General features: G+C 37.4%; 1 protein-coding gene across 2 annotated transcripts in view; it reads left to right on the forward strand.

The window, feature by feature from the left end:
* The window catches only part of RANBP17 (RAN binding protein 17), a 153,074-nt gene that overhangs the window by 14,823 nt on the left and 114,736 nt on the right, over nucleotides 1-23,515 (forward strand). For both annotated transcript variants that reach the window (XM_061456415.1, XM_061456414.1), the window contains exons 11-13: nucleotides 719-912; nucleotides 4,772-4,877; nucleotides 6,471-6,606. In XM_061456415.1, the coding sequence (XP_061312399.1) occupies nucleotides 719-912; nucleotides 4,772-4,877; nucleotides 6,471-6,606 (436 nt within the window). The remainder of the gene's footprint in view (nucleotides 1-718; nucleotides 913-4,771; nucleotides 4,878-6,470; nucleotides 6,607-23,515) is intronic.

Genomic DNA, 23,515 nt, shown 5'->3' on the forward strand with positions numbered 1-23,515 from the left:
TGAGGAGAGGGCTGAGGAGAGGTCTGTTTCAGCCCATCTTGGACATTAGAATTTTCAGCTGCTGTATATCTGTTGGAGTTTGGTTGTTAGCACTGTTAGCTTTGTTAGCTTTTTGGATGTTACTGTTATCTGTAGATTGATTGTTGCCTGTGCAGTAAAAGGGTAACCTTCTGATGAATGAACCTTTCCTACTATGGCTTGTGTAATGAGTATAGTTACATTTTATGGCAAGAGCTATTGGTCTCTTTGTTATAAACATTCCGTAGGGTCACAGCTTGTTTATGGCAGGATAGAAGATTTACAAAGCAGTTGCATGGAGCTTTAGTGAAGCTTGCTTGTTGTTGTTTTGTGGTCTTGTGCTTAGTTTGATGAATATATAAAATCCATTTCTACTCAGTATTCCGTTCTTTCTTCTCATCATCCCTGCAAAAGATGCTGCTTGTTAATAGCCTAATGTTCTTTCTGTGTTCGTACTGCCAACATCTCTTCTTTGCTTTTTAAAACGTGTTACGAGGAAGGCACAAATAGCATAATGTTCTGTGTTTGTGTGGATGTGGATTGTTATGTAGTAGAATGAGACCTTATGTCTGTCTGCTGTATTCACCAGCTGCTAAGGCTTTTATAGTTCAGTGGTTCAGTGTCAGTGGTACAAGGTCTGGATGGGAAAAGAGCTGTTAAGGAATAGTGACTAAGTGATTACTTTATATTTCTATTCCAGAGATGGCTTAGAAGATCCACTGGATGATACAGCTACAGTATTCCAACAGCTGGAGCAACTGTGCACAGTGAGCAGGTGTGAATACGAAAAGACCTGTACATTTCTTGTACAGCTGTTTGACCAAAATGCACAAAACTACCAAAAACTATTGCACTCTTCTAGTAGGAATCCATTAGAAATCACAGTTCAGGAAGGTTAGTATTTAATTTAATTTTTAGACTGTATTTTATGTGCAAATAACCATATACTTGCATATGAAAAGGAGCAGTGATCTTACAGCAGATATAACAAGACCTTTTCCCAATCTAGAAATTAGTGATCTGAGTCTGTACACTGGCAGTTTTTGATGTGTTTTAACACACTGTTACATCTTCAGAGTATAGACATGAGAGCTGTAAAAACTTTTAATTGCTGAAAATCAACATTTTAGTGCCTCAGGTGCCCTCATGGGAACCAGCTGCAACTTGATGAACATTTTTTGTAAATGAAGACGCTAACTTGCTGTCTTTTTACATTTATGTGTCTGTAAAAATTCATGTAAATTCCTTAATTTATTTTATACAGCTCTGTTATAATGAATTACCTAATTTTCAAGAAACTCAAGTTATTTATTGTAGTGTAAGCTGTAAAAATAATAAGTATTTTTTATATCTTTTTTCATATACCTATTTCGGTCCTCTCTGTGTCTCACTTAAACTGTCTTTATAACTACTGGCTCTTTCCTAATACAGTTATCTTATGGCTGTTGCATCTTTACATGGATAAATGGTGTTATTTTGAAAAGGTGAGACAGGTTACTGCATAATACAGCTGTTTCTTTGCATGCTATTAAGTATTCATGATTGATTTTGCTTTTCCTTTGTTGAGTTTGAATATGCTGATTTTCTTCTATGTAGGAGCCATTTTTTCACTAATTTCTGTAAAACCTTCTACTTCTCTGTTTTATGAATACCACTTTCTTCCATGCACCTATTGACTTATTTGGGAGAACTTTTATTACTGACCTGATCTCATTGACCAGCTGCAGTCTGAATTTCTGCTCCGTTCCCCAGACCTGATGAGGCAGAGGGAAACAATCAGCCAGAGTCTGTCAGTGTCAGTGCTCTAGGGGATTGCCCTCTTACCTCAGAAAACGTTTGATGCAGTTTAAATACTGTGTTTCTTTTCTGCAAACTAAACATTTGTGCTCATATTGAACAATAACTGTTATATCCCCTAGATATACATGGTTAAATTTAGATGTTTAATGGCTTTTAATGTTACAAAATAAGTTAATGTAATATTAAGATCTCATTTTATTATACTGTCTTGCTCTGTGTATCAATAATGATGTGGTCATGGTTTACTAAAACAATAATCCCCAAGAAATGGGTCATTAACAGTAGTTAATGATTACTTGTGATCCATGGTAATGACTGATTTCTTTGGGATTATTGCTGTTATAAACCATAATTACAGATTATTACAGCAATAATTATTTTCTAAAAGAAAAGATGTTGTCTGCTTCAGTAATTGGAAAAGCAAATGCACTGGAAATTTTAAACAGTGAAGAAAGAAGTCACACCTATGAATTGGTATTGTGCAAAGAGGAGAGGGCTATCATCAGAAAAATAAGTATGGATTAAAAAATGAGTTACTGCAATTTGTAAAAAGAAAAATAGGGGGTTTATTTTTAAAAGGGCTATTGGCCAAAGCAGTGGTTCTGCTCTTTGAACCAGCTAGCACCACACACAGTTGCTTTTTGATACCATCCTCAAATGGTCATTCTTTAGTAGCTGTTAATGCTAAATTTATTTGAGCATCGTCTGTCCTCTTTGACGCTTCAGCTTCTTGCCATTTTGCTAATGATGGTGCAATCTCTTAGCAGCTGTTGGTACTGCAACTTGTAGTGTGTCTGATGGGGTTTTCCTTTGAAGTGTCCTGTTTGTGAAGAAGCACAGGGAAATTGAAACAGGGAAATATGTTGATTGTTGGATAGCTGATACTGTCCTTCCACATTATTAGGACTGGAACAAGAACAACAGGACAAGATATTTAAAGTTTTCCTCATATGTTGTGTCACGTGTCAAAAATCAGTGCTTGTTCTCTGTTAGAGATCTCAGACTATTACATACTCATGTGGTATATTTAAAAACTAAGAGTGAGATTTAAGATAAACCTGAATGCTTTCCTGCACTTGTGTTGAAATCATCTGCATGTTATTCCATACTCTGCATTATCTTTTTGTGTACATTTGATCTCAGCATCTTTTTTTATGCATAGAACACCCTGTGCTATATACCTCTGACTGAACTAGAATTGCTTATGATATATAGTCACCAGATTCAGACCATGAGGATACTGGAACACCTCAGAACTCCTTGAAGGAGCTTAGGAAGTAAAGCATTCAGTGCTCTCTCAGTTCCATGTTGTCCTAAAATACAACATTGCAAGTACGAGGAAATGAAGTTTAATGTTACATAAATGAAGGCTAGTTTATCAGATTTTAAATAAACATGAAATAAAACCTCAAGACTTCTGGTAGATACTGTGCATGTCCTGATATGTATGTAGAAATACCCACAATAAAATAACTGATTTACAGTCATAACATGACCTCATTTGTTTATCTGTAGTTTATCCTTTATGTTAAATTTCAGAATGAGTTCAGAAGACAATTTGTTCGTCAGGGTATTGTCTTCACTCTTGTGAGTTATCCTGTCATCACTTGGAAGAATCCTAGTAATGAGGGCAAGACACCTCAATATCTCACTTATGGAGTAGCCAAGTTGTCTTTGCTGCATTGCTATTTTCAACCAGTTTATTTCCATTTATTACAAAGTATATTTTGCTAAATGAAGATCGAGTCTAAAAGTAGCTTTACTGTGGTATAGTCTCAATGCATTTCAGTTGGGGAAGAAACCTTTAGTGGTATCCTGAAGTTTTAACAGGTCTGTGTGTTACTTTGCTCTTCAGTTCGTTTTGATCATACTTCAGGGAAAAATACTGCATCTTTCCTTGGAGAGAATACCATTAGTTACTGGAGTTACAGCTTAAAAAGCTGAGGCAGGAATTGGGTTGGTATTGAGTTGGGTATTAGTAGGTCAAATTTAAAGATATTCCACCTTAATGTGCCAGAGAGGCTAAAACAATGCCAGTTTTGCAGTGTGGCAGTTATTTTCCAGCAGAGAGGCCAAAAGAATTTGTCTGAGTTCAGTGTTTGTGAGTTCCGTATTTATAAAGCCAGATGTCAGAATTTGAAAGCCTAACAAAACACACCACGTAGACAAACTCAGAGTTATTTGTAGAACCTTAGTTTTACAGAAATTAAGATCTTTATGTTGTACTTTGATTCTTGGCCCATGGATCATGTAAGTGCCATAGTGGAAACTGATAGCTAAGTCATCTGGAAAACGGAAGGCATGACAGCATGGATTGAAAGGGGTGAGCTCTGTCTTTCAAACCCTTTTAAAAACAATCCAAAGAGACTTTCAAAACATTGTGGTCATTCACAAACTCTTTTCTTGAAGAGTATAGCTGAGTTACAATTACTTTCTTATGTGCAGATCACTTCAGATAATAGTTTAATATTCCCAAGTGTTCTTTATTTGAAATAAAACTAAGAACCAAGTAGATTGGAGTGAGTCTCAATTGCTTTCTAATACTATGACAAGGAGATGAAACAGCCTCACTGTGAATAAATTGTTCTATGCCTTGAAGTAACCTGTGTCAGGCAGGTGAAGATAGTAGATTAATTGTATGTCTAATCTTACCAGCTGAGTTTGCTTAATTTGTATTAGGTTAATTCTTTGTGGTTTATTTATAAGTGTGTCCAGATTAATAGGCTGTTCTACTTTATCTGCCAGCTCTGCTCAGAATTTTTTGTTAGTTGATTTGTCTGGGTAGGTTTTAACTCTGGTAAAGGAAGAAACCTAACCATTCTCTTGACAGCATCCCCAGTCTGATACCATATAGAACTGCTGGTTCCTCATGGAAGCGTATTCTACTATTGTACTATTTATAATTCTACTATTTACTATTTATAATCACTGTTTCTCTTTCTTTTAATGTTAGGATGTCTGGCATGGCTTGTCTATTTTGTGGGTGCTTTTGTGGGAGGCCGATTAACATACACTAGTACTGAGGAGCATGATGCTATGGATGGAGAGCTGTCCTGTCGGTAAGTGTGGCTTGATTTGAATTCTTTATTTTGCTCTTTTTTAACAGTGTTTAATATCAGCAAGTATTTTGAATTTAAGTGTTTCAATTTTTTGTCCAGTTCTTGGATGGTGGGTGCTAAAGGGCTATACTCACTTTCTGTGGTTTGAGACCAGTCCACTGGCTTTGACCCTTCCTGATTCATCGTCCTAAGCAGTGAAGAGTCAGTAATGCAATCATTCCAAAACTATGTTTCAGAGGAAGGGAAGAGGATTAAAGGCAAATATGTCTCTTATTATAAACAATATTTAGATATGCCCATGTAGATACCTGTTTTCCTCTGTGTTATACTTGTATACAAGTGTTAATTTTATTAGTTGTGAGTTATGGCTATTATTTTCTGCACTACTTCATTTACATTAATTATTGTGGGTGAAGAATTGCAGAGGAACTGCTGGTCAAACGCCAAAAATTTACACTTCTTTTTAGACTAGAACTTGTTAAGAAAAGAAGGCTTAAAAATGTTCATGCTAGAGTTGTCCTTTTGCAAGTTTTAGGGCATGGGGTGAGCTAGGGATTGTTGTGAAGGATACCTGTGTCTTGTGGCAAACTCAAATTAAGTGGCAAACACTTCCTAAATCCTTGTTTTCACCCACAAGTGTGATAAAAAAGGTGTGCACATTCGGTCCTCGTATTTACATTCACTAGCTAACACATGAAAAAGGGCGTACAATTTAAAATTAGATAAAAAGCTTTACATTTTCTCCTTTGTGTCTTGCCTTCCTAATCTACCCTGGGGCTCTGTTGTGTTAGCTGTCTTCCACTATGTTTTTATTAAAAGTGAGAGGTTTTAATATACAGACTTACAGATGAAGTAGCTACTGACTTCTAATCCAGTGACTGTGCATTTCAGAATCGGGAAAAGGTGAGAGTAAGTTTTTGAATTGCTAGGAAATTAGGATTTCAGGGAATAGGTAGCAGAAGAACATGAGAGATTAAATAAAAAATATTCCATTATTAAAAAAACAGGTACTACATTTTGTTCTTAGCTGCTGTAGTCTGAAATTCATTCTTGGAAATCAGTCCTAGTAATCTGGAGATATATGCGTATGAAGTAAGGATTTAGGTCAGAAAATGCATGTTCAGATGTGTTAAGAGAGATAAAAGTGGGAAGAGGTGATGCAGGCAGTGCATTATGCATATGTAAATTTATTTCCAAGTACAGTAGCTTCAGTTTCCAAGGAACTTGAACAGCTCTTACCCTGCATTTACAGTTTGAGACCTGTGCTTCTTCAGTTTGTTTCTTTCACCATGGAATTGATGCTCTAAGAAAGAAAAAGCAGTTGACAAACTCACTGTGTTACAACATACATATCTGAGAAAATTTCAAGTGACAGAGTAATTAGAAAAGCATTATGTTGATGTTTATGTTTCATAGTGGTCATTTAGCATAATTAGCATCTAACTAAACAAAATCCTAGAAGAAACTTAGGCAAACAAAAAATGCTTGATAGGTTCCTAAAGAAATCAGCTGAGACAATATAATATGATATAATTTAAGAATTCTTCCTGAAAATTGTGGGGTTTTTTGTCTTTTTTTTTTGCTGTCACAAAGAGTTTTTCAGCTGATATCTTTGATGGATGCCCAGTTACCACAGTCCAGTAATGAAAAAGTAGAACTGGCAGTTCTGTGGTTCTTGGATCAGTTCCGTAAAACATATGTGGGAGACCAGCTTCAGCACAACTCAAAGGTAAGAGTTTGCTGTAAACCACTGCCTTTGAAATGAGGAAGCCTGTGCAGAAATTCACCTGCCAATGCATCTTACACATAAAGGCTTCTGAGCTTATCTCTTGGCTGATTTGCTAGATGGAGAGATAGAGGAATAGGTAACTTATTAATGTTTTGCTTATCTGAAAATAACTTATTCATGGATTGTTCCTCAGCTTATGACCATATATGCATTTGAGTTTGGTGTGCAAGGAGTTAATATTTTAACAGCTATGTTCATTAAACCGTTTTAGGTTACTTTGCATTTCAGTTTTTTTATTTCAAACATTTAGCTGGGTTCTGCTATATTGTGTTATATTTCACAGCTGGGTACTCAAGATTTATTCTTTTAATAGTTCTCTTCTTTTGACAGTTACTCATTTATGTGGTTTCCACTGTATTTCTCACATTACTTGGCTTTTCTGCATTTTAAATAGGGAAGAGGGAAAAGTAAAATGCATTTTTGAAGAAGCAGCTCTTAATTCACCTTAACTGTAGGGGACAGTCATAATATAGATGTTATAAAGAGAATGTCAGTAAGATGAGATCAATTGATCTTGAGAAAGACTGAAAGAATTCTGTTGGAGCCCCAAGCAAATCTTTAGCAAGAATTGTGACAGTGACTGAGATTTGGTTTTACTTGTGTAGTACTCTATCCTTGCTTTCTGGTGAACAGTCCAAATCTCAAGAATTCTTTTATCCCTTCAGGTTTGAACTGTACTTCAACTTTATTGAATTGTTCCTCACTTAATATTAAAGTTTTACACTGTATGGAATTACTTTTTCATGAAAGCAATGTGTTCCTTTCAATTGTCAAAGCTGATTTTTTATTTTTAAATATGGGGCACTGCTCTTAACACTAAGTAACACAAAGTACACAGTAAAAACATACTCATGGTCCTGGTATTTCTGCTAGCAAAATTCCTGCTGATGGCAATTCATAGGCAACACGGCTGTAGAGTAGTTGTTATTCTGATCTCTGATTCTTGGATTATGTTTTATTTTGATCTGATTTTGAGGGGTTTGATTTCACTTTGTATTCTGACTAATTGATGAAACTGTGGAGAACCACTATCAATGTAGTATGCCGTACGGATTTTCATAGGAGATTGTATACCTAAGCTTTTGATGTCTATCCGTACAGACAGCTGGAAGAAGCACTTGTGTGTGGGTGAAGCAGTGGGCAGGAAACTGAAGTGCAGTATTTATACTTAAATCCCTTGGAGCTCCATTGTCAGTAAAAAAAAAAATGTGAAACTTGACCATTTGCCAGCTACATCAGAGTTTATCCAGCTCAGCTGTGTGTTCTGAGTGACTGTCATGCTTTAAACCCAGCCAGTAGCTGAGCCCCACACAGTCACTTGCTCATCCCTCTAGTGGGATGGGGGAGAATATTGGAAAAGTAAAAGTGAGAAGGCTTTGTGGGTTGAGATAAAAGCAGTTTAACAGGTAAAGTAAAAGCCATGTGCACAACAAAGCAAAGCAAGGAATTCATTCACCACTTCCCATAGTCCGGCAGGGTTTCAGCCATGTCCAGGACAGCAGGGCTTCAGCACACCTAGCAGTGACTTGGGAAGACAAACACCGTCACTCCCAATGTCCCCCCCTTTTGTCCTTCTTCCCCCCTAGTTTATCTGCTGAGCATGATGCCATATGGCATGGTATATCCCTGATCCCAGGGGTCAGTTGGGGTCAGCTGTCCTGGCTGTGTCCCCTCCCAACAACTTGTGCACCCTGAGCCTCCTCACTGGTGGGGTGAGGAGCAGAAAAGGCCTTGACACTGTGTAAGCTCAGCAGTAGCAAACACATCCCTGTGTGATCAACACAAAAATCCAAACACGGCCCCATACTAGTTACTGTGAAGAAATTTACCCCAACCTTAAACCAGCACAATAACCCTCGGACTGCCTGTGCAATTGCATTGTGTGGGGCAGGTTAAATGGTTAATTATTGAGTAAAATGCTAATATTTCCATTTGAATTACTGAAGAGCACTTTGAACAGAAAGAATTAACTCTCACTGAAAGGACATGGGGAAAAACTGTGGATGAATTGCAGAAAACGGTTTTGTGTTGCTTAGTTTCATTGTTTTGGTTTTTCTCCCTGCCCTGGTAGGTAGGCATGAATCAAACTAGTAATATATCATCATAGAATCCCAGACTAATTTGGGTTGGAAGGGACCTTAAAGCTCACCCAGTTCCAAACCCCTGCCATGTGCAGGGACACCTTCCACTAGGGCAGGTTGCTCCAAGCCCCATCCAACCTGGCCTCGAACACTTCCAGAATCATATTCTGTATATTTACTGCCTCTGCTTGTCTTGTATGTGTCTTATATGTAACCAGACTGGGAAAGTGGAAATTTTGCAAGGCTGTCATGGTGTTCAAGGGGTGTTTCTAAATTCTAGCCCCACTCTGGCAACTCTGAAGTTCACTGCAAATACATTTTCAAGCTGTGTTTTCTTTGTTGTTTTTTTTTAATGGCTTGATTACATTATCTACCCCTGTAATTTACTTTCTTTTTCATTTTGTTCTAGTAGGCCTGATACAACAGCCTCTCATTTGCATTGACAGAATCCTGTGGTCAGTATGACATAATTTCACCAGATCATATTACAAGAGCTGTGTGTAAATGCATCGGAGCTCCCAGTTTTGGTGTGTTTGTTTGGGTTTTTTTAATTTTTAATAAAACCAAATGAGATGTTTGTATACAGTTTTCATTTAAGAGGAAGGCAGAAGGCAGCCCTTGTATGATTCCTCTGGTTTATCCTGCTGTAGCAGCAAGCATAGCAGCAGATGGCATTCTACCCTCACAGTTGTAAATCCTGTGATACTGTGTCTCGCTGGCAGCTATCTACAAATGTGCAATAAAAAGGCTCACACTTGGAAGCAGAAAAATCAGACATATATCAAATGACTCAGTTAATGCACGTTTATATAAACATTCAGGATTGCTTGAATTGTTTTATTTACAGAACAGATAATGGAAATTCTGCATGCTTCAGCCATAGTGAGGTAATTTTCGAGAGTATTTCTCTATCTGATCATACGCTTGCATACAGAAAAACAAACAATGGTTAGAGAAGGCCAAAGAGTCTAATGAAATTATAGAACAAGTCTTCTATATAAATATACACATTTTTTTCATTAATTAACTCGTAATCTTCAGGATAAGAAAAGGAAACTCATTATAGAAAAAGAAGATTGGGTACCTAAATTAATGCATTCTTATTAAACTGTCCACTGGGGCTTGCTGTCTAAGGAAGAAAAGCAAAACCTTGAAGATCTGTTCCATGACACTCTAATATAATTTTAGTACCATTAAATTACCAATACAAAAATAACACATTAACCATCTGTCATTTGGATCAGGTAGAGTTCTGAATTAATACGTATATATGTTGAATGCCAGACTGGATTCTCTGGTACTGTACAGCACTATTAGTATCTTTCTATTAATACATGTTTTAATGCTGATGTGACTTAGCTTTCACATACTCATCTTTTTGTGGCATATTGTGATTTGATCCTGGCAGGGTGGTAGAAAATAAGTTGGCTGGAAAAGCACTGCATGTGCTTTACTGGAACTGTAATCGCAGCTTCTATCTGTTCTAGCTCTGGCATTCCTGTAGCTTGCCACTGTTAGCTGTTGCTGTAGTAGTGTAATATTGCATTGAAATCTGATTCCTGACATCAAACATGTTATTTATTAGACAAAACATTTCAGTTTTGAATGAGGCTTTTCCTTTGAAATATTTTGATGTATCAACAGCAATAGAATTATTTCTGTTTGCAAGTGACAGTAGTCTGGGAGGAAACAATCACAAAGGGCAGGATTTGAATTCTGAAAGATCTTCATAAGCTGGAGACATAACCTGAAAGTTTAAAATGCTGGTGAAACACCATGCTTAGGAATGAAAATTTCCACTTAAAACTGGGAAGTCTCTGCCGAGGCAGTGTTATTTCAGAAGATGCTGTGGAGTGTATCAGGATAACTCTAACAGCGTGCGCTGGATTTATGCACAAGAAAAATACAACATCTTTGTGACTGAAGTAGCAGGAATATTGTGTCAGGTGCTGGGATTTCTTGTTCAGCTCCGAATATTTGTCCTTGATGGGGCTTCAGCTGGAATAATGTGTTCAAGTTTGGACACCAAGCTTTTGAGCAAACCATAGGCAAGGGTGAGGCTACACCGCCACAAATAAAATGCTGAAGATAACCCTTTGGTTTAGTTTAGGAAATAGAATATTGGGGTGAAACAAAAATTAAGGATGTCAAGCATAAGTTTGGAAAAACTGGTGAGCAAATGTTTTCAGTGCTCTTCAAGGGAAAGACAGGATGTATTTGGCTTAATTTGTAGCAAGGAAGACTTACGGAAAGCTTTCTAACTAGGCCAGTAACAGTACTGGTGGGTACAACCCATGATGCTGTGGAGGCTCTTGGATATGACCATATGCCCAGGTAGACTTAATTAATTCCCCCATAAAGTACAGAATAAACCAGATTCCTGCTGTCTAATCTCATGTTTCATTGTAAGACTATTATAATTGATCAAGGTTGTTTGCTATGTCTTAGCCAGTGAAGGGTGTGCTTGGGGAGCAGTGAGCCCTCCTGGTTCTATTGTGACCATCAACCACAATAAGAAATTTTTCTGTTATGTCAGGATTTTATTTTAGCCTGGTATGTTTCAAGTAACTCATTACAGCCATTTTAAAAGGAATAAGTATATGAGTACTAAGAGTGACAGGAATTACAGAATCTTTGAACACAGAGGAGGCTGACTCCTTTTCCAGCTCAGAGCATGAGTTCACTCCTCATTTATCTGTGCTTAGAAAGGTCTCTTCTTAACTACCCAGCCACCAGTAGAACTTTCATGGGATAGTCTGCGGTTTAGAGAGACCAATAGAATCTCTGCTAAGTTGTGTAACTTCCCATGGCAAGTGCAGAAATTAAGTTGGGGGTGCTGAGAATGCGGTTTAGCTGCCTTTTGTATTGTTGGTTAAGCAGAGGTGCTCCACGAGTTACAGGCAAGTTCTTACCTTGCTGGGGAAGTCGGAGGAGATCTTGAGGTTTGCACTTGAATGCTGCTTGTGTGTTACAGAATGTATTTGTAAACACATGTATTTATTATATACTTCAGTATTTTTGCACTTGGGATTCTTAATTTAGGCTAACCCAGGATCAAAAGGCAAAGACTTGTTAACCAGGACCTTTTCCTGCTTCCAAACACGTCAGAGACTTGTCCTTGGAGGGGAAAAAAAAAAAGCAACAGGAGGGGTTCCTAGCCTTTCCCAGAGGGGTTCAGACTGCATCTATTCCAAATGTCCCCTGGGGAGAGCCTGGATCAGCAGCTGATGGCTCTCTGGCTGTCTCTAATTGGTAGTCAGAGATTGCCATGAGTAAATCAAACTGTAGCTTGTTGGATAAGTAAGTTCTGTTGGTTAATATATCATAGGAAATTTTTCATAGCTAAGTTAATTTCTAAAACTTAACTTAGAATTCTGTCTTTAATTTGAAAAAAGTTTAACACTAAGGCATCTTCATAACCTGAAGTCCTGACACTTTTGCCAGTGTTCAGGTTTTCGTATCTACACAGCTTACAGTGATCTTATCAGAAAGGTGGGTTTGGTAGAAGGCTTTTCTCTCGAGGTAAAATGAGGAGTTATTCTAGTAGTGTGCTCTTGAAAAATGTATGCATGCAGAATTGAAGTTCCTTTTATCGTTGGTTCCTTTGCATCTTCTGTTTTTAAGGGGGAATTCTTCTAATTGTTAAATATTTTGTGACTGAAAATAGAAGTATTTAATGGGGGATTCAGTGGCCCTGTATGTGAGAAAGAAATTACGTGAAAATATTCATGTAATTAAAATTTAAATAGAGTTTAGAATTAGCGTATAGACTTGTCTGTCATGTTGCTTATTTACACTTTTTTTTGTGGCATTCTGACTGAAATTAAGGATTTTCTCTTAATTTTGCACTTGTCATGTTCTGTTTCTACAGCATGTGGCACTATTGAACTAGAGTTATGCCTTCAGTTTACTGTTGCATCTCCTGAAACACAGAGGTCAAAGCTGGAACCTATTCACATGTTGGATAAGGGTAGTGTGGTGGAAGAGTATTAGTAAGAGCAGGAGTTTGAGACTGAGATGTGCTTTTTAGCAGATCATGTCTCCTTTTCTACAGATCATGCCCAGAGTTCTGTTTTCAGCTTTTATAAGCAGAGTAATTTTTAAGAAATCCCTACTCTTAACCAGAATAGTTAGGCTTGCAAAGTTGATGTTTTGCTTTGCATATGGAATGTATTGGTTAAAATGCATTTAGGTAAATTCTTCTGTTGCTCTGTGGAACAAGTAGTGGTTCCCTGTTCTGCTCTTTCTCATCAAACAGTAGCCCTGAACGTGTTTGGAGAAGTCTGGAGGTAATTGTGATCTGTCTGAGGTGGCTCTAGTTTGAGGAATATCTCAAGAAGTGTAAAGATCACTGGCAGCAGGGTATTCCAGCAAGCAGGGTTTTTCTTTTGCCGCAGCGTTAGCTGAAAGTGGCAGGGATACAAGGTAGGAAAGTAGGGCTTGGAATTCTGACCCTCCTGTTTCTGGGAAACAGCTCCATGTGCACTTGAAGAGGTAGAGCTGTCACCTTTTGTAGGTGCGTCAGTTGGGGGATGCGGGGAATCCAGTCTGGTTTTCAGTCGAAGCCAGGTGAGGGTGAAGAAAGTGGGAGTATGGATTAATGTTTCATGAGGAGCCGTTACGATTATAAATTGAAGCATGATTATAAGCCAGGGGGGTGGGGGACGTGGGTGCAAATGTGATTTCTCAGGTGTATCTTGCACATTCTTCTGTGGTCAGCGTAAAGAAGTTACTGTATGAGCATTTAGGATCACACCTATATGTTTTTTTTTTTAAATGCTAGACTTGACACATGAGGTAAATCTGCATTATGATAAAAAAAAATACCTGGAGGGTTTAGAATTTAGACTAGAGTGTGTTCAGAGGGGAGGAAAGAATGTCATCTCCTGGTTGTATGTTGTTTGCAGTAGCTGAAAGCAAAAAATACATGTAACCAGAGATCGTGTAAGCACTGAACACAGACTGGTCTGCTAATGGTGCATTCTCTTGACTTAGTTATTTTGATAGTTCTTCAGTATATGGATATTTCTTTGATTACATTGCCTGCAGACACAGAAGTATGATTTAGAAGGAAAACACATAGTTGTGCAGAATGTGACTACTGTTCACCCTGCATAAGAGCCTGAGATCTGCAGCAGTGCCGCTGACTTGACTTTGTGAGTAAAGGTGTTGATCTGTGTTCGTCTGGTAAAAGATTCTGGGTTCTGGTGTCTTTATGATTAATGGTATCTTAACACTTGTGAATGATTATCCTTTTCTGAGCTGTAAAAATATATATACTGTTTTATTTCATTACAGTGAGGTGAAGATCCCAACACTGACAGGTGCTGGAAATTAGCAGGCAGTTTTGAAATTGTTCTGTGCACTAGAAATTAGATCTCATTTTAATTCAGCTTTTCCAAACTGGTAAATGAGGTTAATGCCATACATATTCAGCTGATATGGATGAAGAAATTGATATAAAGTAGATCAACATAGCTACAGGGCTACTTTAATTTATACGTAAAGAGGCAGTGATAAATGAAAGTAATGTAGTAGTGGTCACTAAACTCCTCAGCCATCAGGGATTCAATAGTGTTAGCTGCTCATTAAAGACATTGTAGGGGTACATCAAATAGGAATTTGAAAAGAAATAGCCAACTAACCCTTAATTATCAAAACATAGAAAATACTAATTATGCCTTAATTAGCTTTTCTTTTAATGTACTGAAATTGTTACTTTTTGTGTAGCACAAATGGATAGTTATATCAACAATAAATAGGTTGTTTTAATAACTTTCTTTTACCTCTGGGAAAACCACACTCCAATTTTTAATATGCAATAATGCTTCTCTCTAGCCTGTAGGAGATGAAAATTATTAAGTAGCTTTATTTTTTGAAGATTTTACAGCAGCTTTGGGAAGAATTATTTCACCATGCATCAATTATTTTTAATTGAACTGAATATTTTTCAGATTGCATGAAATGCCTCTCATTTAAGTTTAACATTTAGAGTTTGTTAAGGAAGCATCACAGTGAGAATTGGGTACAGCTTATTTCTGTGGCATATTCTAGGAAGAATAAAGAAAAATTGTTTCAGAATAAAAATACTGTCACTGGTATTTTTCACTCCACTGGGCCATATCGCATTTTTACTCTGTTACTCAGCTGCCATGCTGTTCTTATCCAATCTGAATGCAGTTGATACAGCAAAAGAAAGTAGGGATTGACTTTAGTGGGGCTTGGATCCATCTGGTGCTGATGAAAAGCTTCAGCAGCTGTTACAAAGTTGGTTCCCTTTTGAGGCAGTGCATAGCCTTCCCTCTGTGGTAGTATGTGCAGGAAAGGAATGTCACAAGCCGAACTGGGTTCCTTTTATCCAACCCAGCAGGTATTTGTTTTTTCTAGATAAATGATGAGAGAGAAACACCACATAGTGCTGGTTATAAAAGCCTCAAAAGTCCATGCTGAATTAAATAGAATGTCATTGCTAGTACAGAAATCAAAGTAAGTAGTTGTTATTGTGGTGAGTGATCAAGGTATTGTAGGATTTTTCCAAATCTGCGATACAGATACAGCATCCTAAGAAATCTGATAAATGACTCTTTGATAAACTTTTTCTTCCAAACACTTTTAGCTCTACAACAGAGCAAGTACGATACTGTGCTTATCTACAGAACTTCGAAGGTTATGAGGTACCAACTTAACTTTCAGATAGACTTCAAGCATTTTACGTACCCTTAGTTTTCAGTATCATGAAAGTGCTGGGAAAGATACGACTGAAATGGACAAATACAGTTGTATTATTTGACAAGTAATTTCCTTGTGATTTTAGTCATACTTTTGAAGGAAAACCTTGTTTCCAAAGCTTTAAAGAAAAAAAAATGGTATAAGAACATTTAATGTTTCTTGAACTAAATACCTATCTTCCAACATGGAGACAGCCACAAAATAAGTCAAATCTGTATCTCAGGGCATTCAAGTGTAGGATCTTTTAATGGGATTGGAGTTGCCAGTTTGTCTTGTAGCAGCTCAGTGCTCAGAATTCATCAGGGTTTTGAACAAAAGAATTGGCAGTGTGGGACCTCTACTGTAATCCTCAGTAAAAGCATTGCTTCAGATGTATGTGAAATACTTTGGGTCTCTCCTCTTTGAGGCTCTGACTTCTCAACTGACTTACCAATTTCTAGCAAGTTTAGGAGCTAGAGAAGCCTTACTCAAGTCAAGCAGATCTCCTGTCATGTTTTCTGTCATAGTTCCTATCCTGCCATGAGCAGAAGTAACTTCCAGCAAATATTCCGGAACTCGTATTTGTGCTTGTGTAACTGCCTAAAGATTGGACAAAGCCAAGTTAATTGTGCCATTGCTTATAAGAAGAGTATAGTTATTTTTAAGTCTGTGTTTTGGCTTGCACTGACAACCACCTTGCTTCATGTGAAAAATGATTGGATTCCTTTCAAGAAATCTAACAGTTTGAAGGAGTCTTGAAGTAGTGCAGGTTTTTTTGTTTTTTTTTTTTCTGTTTTGAAATTAAATAAAAACAACAGCTACAAACCAAAACCAAGTGAGCTGGAATCTGTGGCATTTTGATTCATGGGACAGGACAGCAGTTCTTACTTTGCTTTGGCAAATACTGAATCACAATATACCATGGCTGTTCCTTAACTACTTCTGGAAATCTAGAATTGGGTTTCTCCATTACCTGGAAATTCTGTACAGCAAAGAACCTATCAGGACATAAAGACAAACACTAAGAAGTTTGAGAGTCGTAAGTGTTGGTTTCCTCATCAGGTTAAGTTGTAAAGTGTTCTTTATTCTACATATCCTTTCTTCTCTCATTTTTTGCTTGGTTGTTTCATGTGGGAATCTGTGTGTATTTTCTTGTACTACATTGACACTTTCTCTTCTGTGTTTGCTTGGGGAATTTTTGGCTTGCTTTCTCTTTTCCCAGGTTTTACATTCTGTACTCTTTAGTCTTCCTCCTTTTCTTGCAGTGCTGTTTAAAATCTTTAAATCCTTAAAACCTTGGGTTTTTTTCCTCCTGAAGTGCAGTGTATTTGCTGTTCACTGACCTGTGCCTTTATCTTCCTAACTTGTTAACTTCTGTCTCATTGCTCATGACAACTAAAACTTGCATGAATCTTTATACAAATATTATTTAATCTCATGTTTGCAATTAAAGCACTGGTTTAAGTGCAGTGCTGTTTTATTTTAGAATTCTATAACACAAATCAGGCAATGCTAAAAATAAAGAATTAGCATAGTTCAGTTCTGCACTTGGCTGTAACTGAGCTTTATTTTGTAACTGCTAATAAAGGCACATTATCATGTTCAGGGATTGCAATTATCATTGAAATGTGTATGTCCATTAACTGCAACATTAGGCTGAGGATATAATTACTGTCTAGAGCCAATATCTTTGTGAAGTTACGTCTATGATGCTATTAAGCTATAAGCAATATTTGTAAACTAATATTTAAACGTTTCAGAATTGATACCATCGCTTGTGGACTTAAGAACTCCAAATTATTGACTTCTTAAGTGTTTGGCAAATATGTGATTGGGTTATTTGGATGTGAGTGTAATTTATGGTTTGAAAGAGACTACTATTTTTCTAATAGCAATTGCCCAGAACAAATTGAACTGGTGGTAGAAGAGAGATGCTCTTGTAACGGCAAATGCTGATGTAACAGTGCTGCAGTGTATCGCAAAATAAAATCATAGAAGAGTTAGGGTTGGAAATGACCAGAATTAATATTTCTTTTAATAGAGTTACATTTCAGACAATTTAGTGTAGCAATTTACTACAAAAAACCTGAAAACCCTGTTGCATGCTAAGAGATTAAGGAAAACACTTTGCAAATAATGTCACAAGGATGTTTTAAAGAGGAATGAGATTGAGTCAATTCATTGATTCTTCTTTCTGAATATTTCTAGTATTTATGCTATAGAAGAACATGAAATTCCTTGTGAAGTTAGGTGGACAGGTCATTTGAAAAACTGGATTGTAATTGCACACGTGGAGGTATTTGAGTCTATAATGAAATGTCCTTTTTTCATATTTTGATTTTATATGCAAAGTAGGCATGGTAGTAGTTGACTTTTCAGTATTTGCATCAGTTAATTTTCTGTTCTATTCCCTTGGTATGTGAATGCTAGCCATTAGTTTGTTTATTTTGATTACCTGTCTCAGGGAATGCTGATGGGGGGCATAAATGTTAATCCATCTTTCAGCATTTTTTGTTGTATTTTGAACGCAAGTGTATTTAAAATTTTCCTAGCACAGAGGAAATGCTACATTGCTTAGGGATTTTTATCTGAGAGAGCCCAGTATAATTCCTTTTTCTATTTTACAGTAGTAGTTTCAAATTTTGCTTTCATGTAAGTCTGCTTTTTGGCTTACCTGCCTCTGCTTTGTCTTTGACTGGACTCGGTTGTAATGACCCTGCTTACGTTTTCTGACCACTAAATACTATGTTTGATTTATTATATCGTTTGTATTATATTGGTTGTGTTCTTTGTTTAAAAATCAAGTCATCATTTCACCAAAAGCAGATTCTCTTCTCTGAGTAACTTTTAACCGGTGGACCTTTCCGCTTGTGCTGTATATCCCATTCCATCCTAGCAAACTGCAGATAGGGCATCATGGGGGTGGAGATGAAACAGGCTATCTTGTGACTTACTCATGTAAAATATATTAGTTTTGCTCCTGCATGTTGGCCTCATATCCCCATTATTTAAGTAGCTTAATGAATTAATTTCCCAGACCTTGCAGTAAGTAAATTAACCATCAGAGTTCACAGCAGAGTGAATAATTCTTTAATATTAGACTACGGCAATTTTTATGGCTCAAGTTAAACTCAATTATGAAATTGCTCATTGCATATTTGTGTAATCTGGAGATGAAAAATATGCAAAGTAACATGATAAGTGCCTCTGTCAAAAAAGAACAAACCAGTCAAATCCTTGGAGGTTACATTGCTCGTGTTGGTACTGGTTGATTTATACTTCAGTGTAGGCACTGTGTGCATCATCTGCGCTGGTCAGCAATGCTGAGAGGATTTTGTTTGATTTTAGCTGATCAGCCGTTTAGCATCTCCAAACTACGTAACAGCTTAATTTAGTTACCAGCAAGTAGTATATTACTAAAACAATCCTCTAGATAGGATTATAGCGTTGTGTTGTTAGATTTGTATAAGGAATATGTATTTGTATAGCAGTGTTTTAAAGTAGGAATTGCTCTAGAGCACTAACTTAAGTTCACTTTAAAGATTTTTCATTTCACCCTCCCTGAGTCAGTATTTAACCCAAGTAATAATCTTTCCAGATAGATTATGCACTGACATTTTCTGTTCTTACATGTAAAACAAATGCGGTAATTGAGTAGATAAAGTACAAAATACCACTCTTTGTGACCCCCAGGCCAGTTAGTTTTGACCTTAGAAAAAGGTGCAGTTTCTGACCCGTGTTAAACATCGCACGTGAACTGTCAGTCTCTTGGAGTATTTTCTGCTTATTTTGTTACAGGCATAAGTTCTGGCATGAAACTGAATTGCAGAGAACATTCTGTTTCTCCTGTTACCTTTTGTCTCATATCACTACTTGTCGTGGTTTAAACCCAGCCAGACAGGTCATTCACTCACTCCCCCCCTTCTTTCCCTCCTCCTACTCCTGAAGGGATGGAGAGGAGAATCGAAGAGTGCAACTCCCACGGGTTGAGATAAGAACAGTTTAGTAACTAAGGTATAACACAAATCACTGTTGCTACCACCAATGATAATAATAATAAAGGAAATAACAAGGGAAGAGAATACAACACCTCCCCACCAGCCGACCGATAACTCGCCCACCCTAGCCCGACCAAGCACTGACTGATACCTCCTCCAACCCCGCAGTCCCAGCCCTTCTGGCTAGCTCCCAGTTACATCCTGGCCATGACGTGCTGTGGTATGGAATACCTCTTTGGTCAGTTTGGGTCAGGTGTCCTGTCTCTGCTTCCTCCCGGCTTCCCCTCCTCCCTGGCAGAGCATGAGGCTCACAAAGTCCTTGGCCAGACCAAAACATCAGTGTTATCAGCTCTGTTCCCAGGCCGAAAGTCAAAACACAGCACTGCGCCAGCTACCAAGGAGAAAAATGACTGCTACTGCTGAACCCAGGACACTCCTCTGTTTTTTTTTTTTAGTTAAACAGGATTCGATAGTTTGCATTATGATGGTGGGTTGGTTTGGGTTTTTTGGTTGGTTGGTTGGTTTGGTTTTCTTTTTGTTTTTTTTTTTTTGTGGTTTTGGGGGTTTTGGTTGGTTTTGTTTTGGTTTTTTTTTGCTTTTTAGACTTATTTCCAAGTATTTGTATTGAAAGATCAGTGTTGACCTGATCCTTTAAAGCTGAAGACAGCAAGCATTTGTGGAGCTGCATGTACAGAAAGCTTTGTCTCTTTTCATCAAGCTGTTGTCACTTAACCACGCAGGCTAACCAGCAATACATCACTTCCACTCTAGAGGAGATAAAGTCAATGAAACTGATTGCTGAGGACTATTTCCTGCAGAGCAGTAGCAGTCATATCCAGGATATAGCATAAGAAACCTTTTGGGGTTTGAGATACAAATGAGGCTTCAGCTACTTCCTCTGTTTTGCAGGTCCTATGATCTGGAAACTTTCCAGGTTGATGAAGTCATCAGATTTCTGAATCAAGGAAGGGTTTTTTGTTTGGTGGGGTTTTTTTGCCTATTTGGACTGCCCTTGGCTTCGCATACCTGATGTAAATGGCCTTGATACTCTGAGATTATCATAGTAAGGAAAACATCCACATCATTGTAAGATGCTTCATGATGAATTAAAGTAAAAGGTTTCCTCTCAGATTAGGTGTCATACCTGTGTCCTTCCTTCTGCATATGTATGAAAGTAAATACCAAGAAAGGTTTGCACAGAAACCTCTGTAGAAACTGCATTTTGCTTCCAGCATGCACCCCTGCCCTTATTTGTGTCAGTTCATGGCTCATCCAGACGTTTGGATAATGCCTGCACTCTCTTTCCCCAGTGCTTTTGGCAAATTACAGAGATACTGTCGTGAATTAAGATGTTCCAGGCAAAGCTGAGTTTAGTGAAATTTGTTGGCAAATACAGAAAAATGAGTTGAACCACAAGGTATTACTTGCTGTCTCTGCTGTTGATGTTAGGGGGTTTTAGCTTGCTCCTGCCATATTCCATTAATGGACAGTCCAGTTTTGTTCTTTATAATTTATTACCTACCTACCTTGTGTATACTAATGTCAAATAAATCAAACTTCAGATACAGTGAGGTTCAGAATTTGTATCTGTGTTTCCAGTGCTTTCAGCAGCATTGCTTCCTGATGACTAGCAGGTCAGCTGTGGCCTTTTGGTCTCGAGGACTTACTAGTTATTAGCTCTAAGGAGGGTATTTGCTAGCCCTTCATTGCTACCCAGAGCAGTCTTTAAGGGCTTTAAAAAATATTGAGAAGATTTTTATACGGGTCTGCCTAACTCTTATGTTTCAGGTTAATTGAAGAGGCCTAAGGACACTGAAGAAACACTCGTTGTTAATTCATAATAGGAATAGGAGATGATAAACTTGTTTGATAGTTGGTGATCAGCTGATCACTAATTCTCTGCATGGGAATTTCCCTTTCTCAGTTGAGATTTAAAGGTTCATGCTCTAATTGAAGTATCTCTGTGGCAAAAAGGTTTAACTTAATTTGAATTCTTCTGCCTCCTCCACTTAGTCCCTCTTTTGATGAAATGGTGGACATGTGGAATCCCTGGAGCATACTTTTCTGAGACAATGGATTTCTTGGGCTAAGAACACATGAAACCAGCAGATCAAAATGTCTATTCAAACATCAATTAAGTGCAGGTTCCTTCAATATACTGGTGGGATCCTTTCATTTAAGTCAGTTGCTTTAGTTACTATTTTAAGCTTTACTTTTTCTATAGTAAGTGCAGGAGTTCAGAATCTGAATTTCTTCTGTTCTTGTCATTCAAAGTAATCAATGAAATGATGCAGAAGAGAAAAACAAAGGTCACTGCAGAGAAATTGTGACTTCTGTGGATATCTGAATTTTAAATGGATCTTTTAAACCTATTTTTCTCATCCTTTTTAGAGTTGCTCTTGCTTCAGTGCTCATTGGAAATGTTTACTGAGATTAAGCAGCAGAGTCATTCACCAGAAAAGTAGGATATGGATGTTTGTCTTTTTTTCCATAGCCTTAACTGTCCTGAAAGTGGGGTGAAATTAAGATGTTGAGTCACTCTGAAGTCAGATTTGTTTTTGTGATAACTTTGAATGTAGAAAATGTGTAATTATTCATTAGAACAGAACTGTTTCTTTTTCTTAAGATACTTAAGTATGAACTCAGAAATTACCTTTCCTTTAGCAAATATATTTGCTTATAGATAGGAAGAATTCTACTAATTCTGAGAAATTTTATCAACTTTCTTTGAGATACTATCTAAGGCCTTATCTTCTATGATATTGATCTAGTAGATTCAGAAACTTAAGGCAACCAGCATTATCTGAAGTTTCTTAGGCTTCTTTGTGTGAAGATTTGGGAGGCATACTGCCTGCCCTTGAAAACGTGGAGCAGAAACTAGAGACAGAAGTTGACCTGACTTGGAGACTGAAAGACCAAGACAGTTACATGGAGTTGGTCTGAGAGTTTTTTAGCCCAGCAGCATTCTGGAATGGGTGAGTGAAGGTGGGCAGGCTGACTGGATGTTAAAATGGGATTATTTCTTTTTTTCCATTATCTGGAGCATTTGCACTTTGCATTCCATTTCATTGTTCCATTAGGAAAAGCAGTAAAGTTTTCTTAGATAAACCAGATATTTTATTGTCTTAAAGTTTAAGAAATTTCAAGTTTAACTAGGAAAATACTTTAAAAATATATGAATATGGAAATATTTTTTGTGTTTGGTTTTGGTGGTCACAATCAAAAGAGCATACAAGGCATGGTGTTAGAGGCTACCCATATATGGTCCTTCTCTTTAGGAAAAGGAAAATGAATGCACTGCTTCTGTACTGTTTCCTTTTTGTGTTGCACAGAAGATTGGCATCGTTCTGGGGGAGGTCTTGTGGCAAACCAGCCTGTCTTGGTTCATTCTCCTCCTTAGGGAAAATTTGGCTTGTCACCTTCAGATCCAGCACCATTCATAAAGATCCATGCTCAATGTCTTTAAATGTTCTTTTCATTCAAGCAACATAAGCCAGTGAGGATTATTTAAGCAATGGGAGATGAGCAACTTCACTTTAGGAATCTATAGTAGGGTTGGTATGGACATTTTGAAGAAGTCTGTTTCTCCAGAGGTTTTTCAAGGCATTGATAAGAGCTTATTTTTGCAAGGCCAAACTGCTTAGGCTGGAAACCCTTTCACATCTCTTATCAACCATTTTGAAGACATTTACAGTATAAAAATGTTGAAGTTCTGGAATTCCCAAGGCCTTCATTAAACACATGGACTTCTGCTTGCTCTTCGAAGAGAATATTGGGTTCCGTAACTTTGACTAAGGAGACTCATTCTTAAGATGCTTGTAACATGTAATGAAATAGATGATTTCAAATGAGGGCAGGATTGAAAATGATACATCTACTTTTTTCTGGTTGTGCTATCCATGATCTTGGCTATATAGGACATTGGATAATTTTCCAAGTAGAATCTGTGATAATTTATAATTTCCTTGCAGAAAAGAAAAAGGAGTTCACTGGTAAGTTTCTATGAACTAGAGATTCCAGCACTTGCAGTAGTTGCAGTGCACATACATCATTCTTTTCCAC

This window comes from Pezoporus flaviventris, unplaced genomic scaffold, assembly GCF_033815535.1.
Source record: "Pezoporus flaviventris isolate CSIRO_AGI_PZ_B2104156 unplaced genomic scaffold, CSIRO_AGI_Pfla_v1 ptg000023l, whole genome shotgun sequence".
NCBI lineage: Eukaryota > Metazoa > Chordata > Aves > Psittaciformes > Psittacidae > Pezoporus > Pezoporus flaviventris.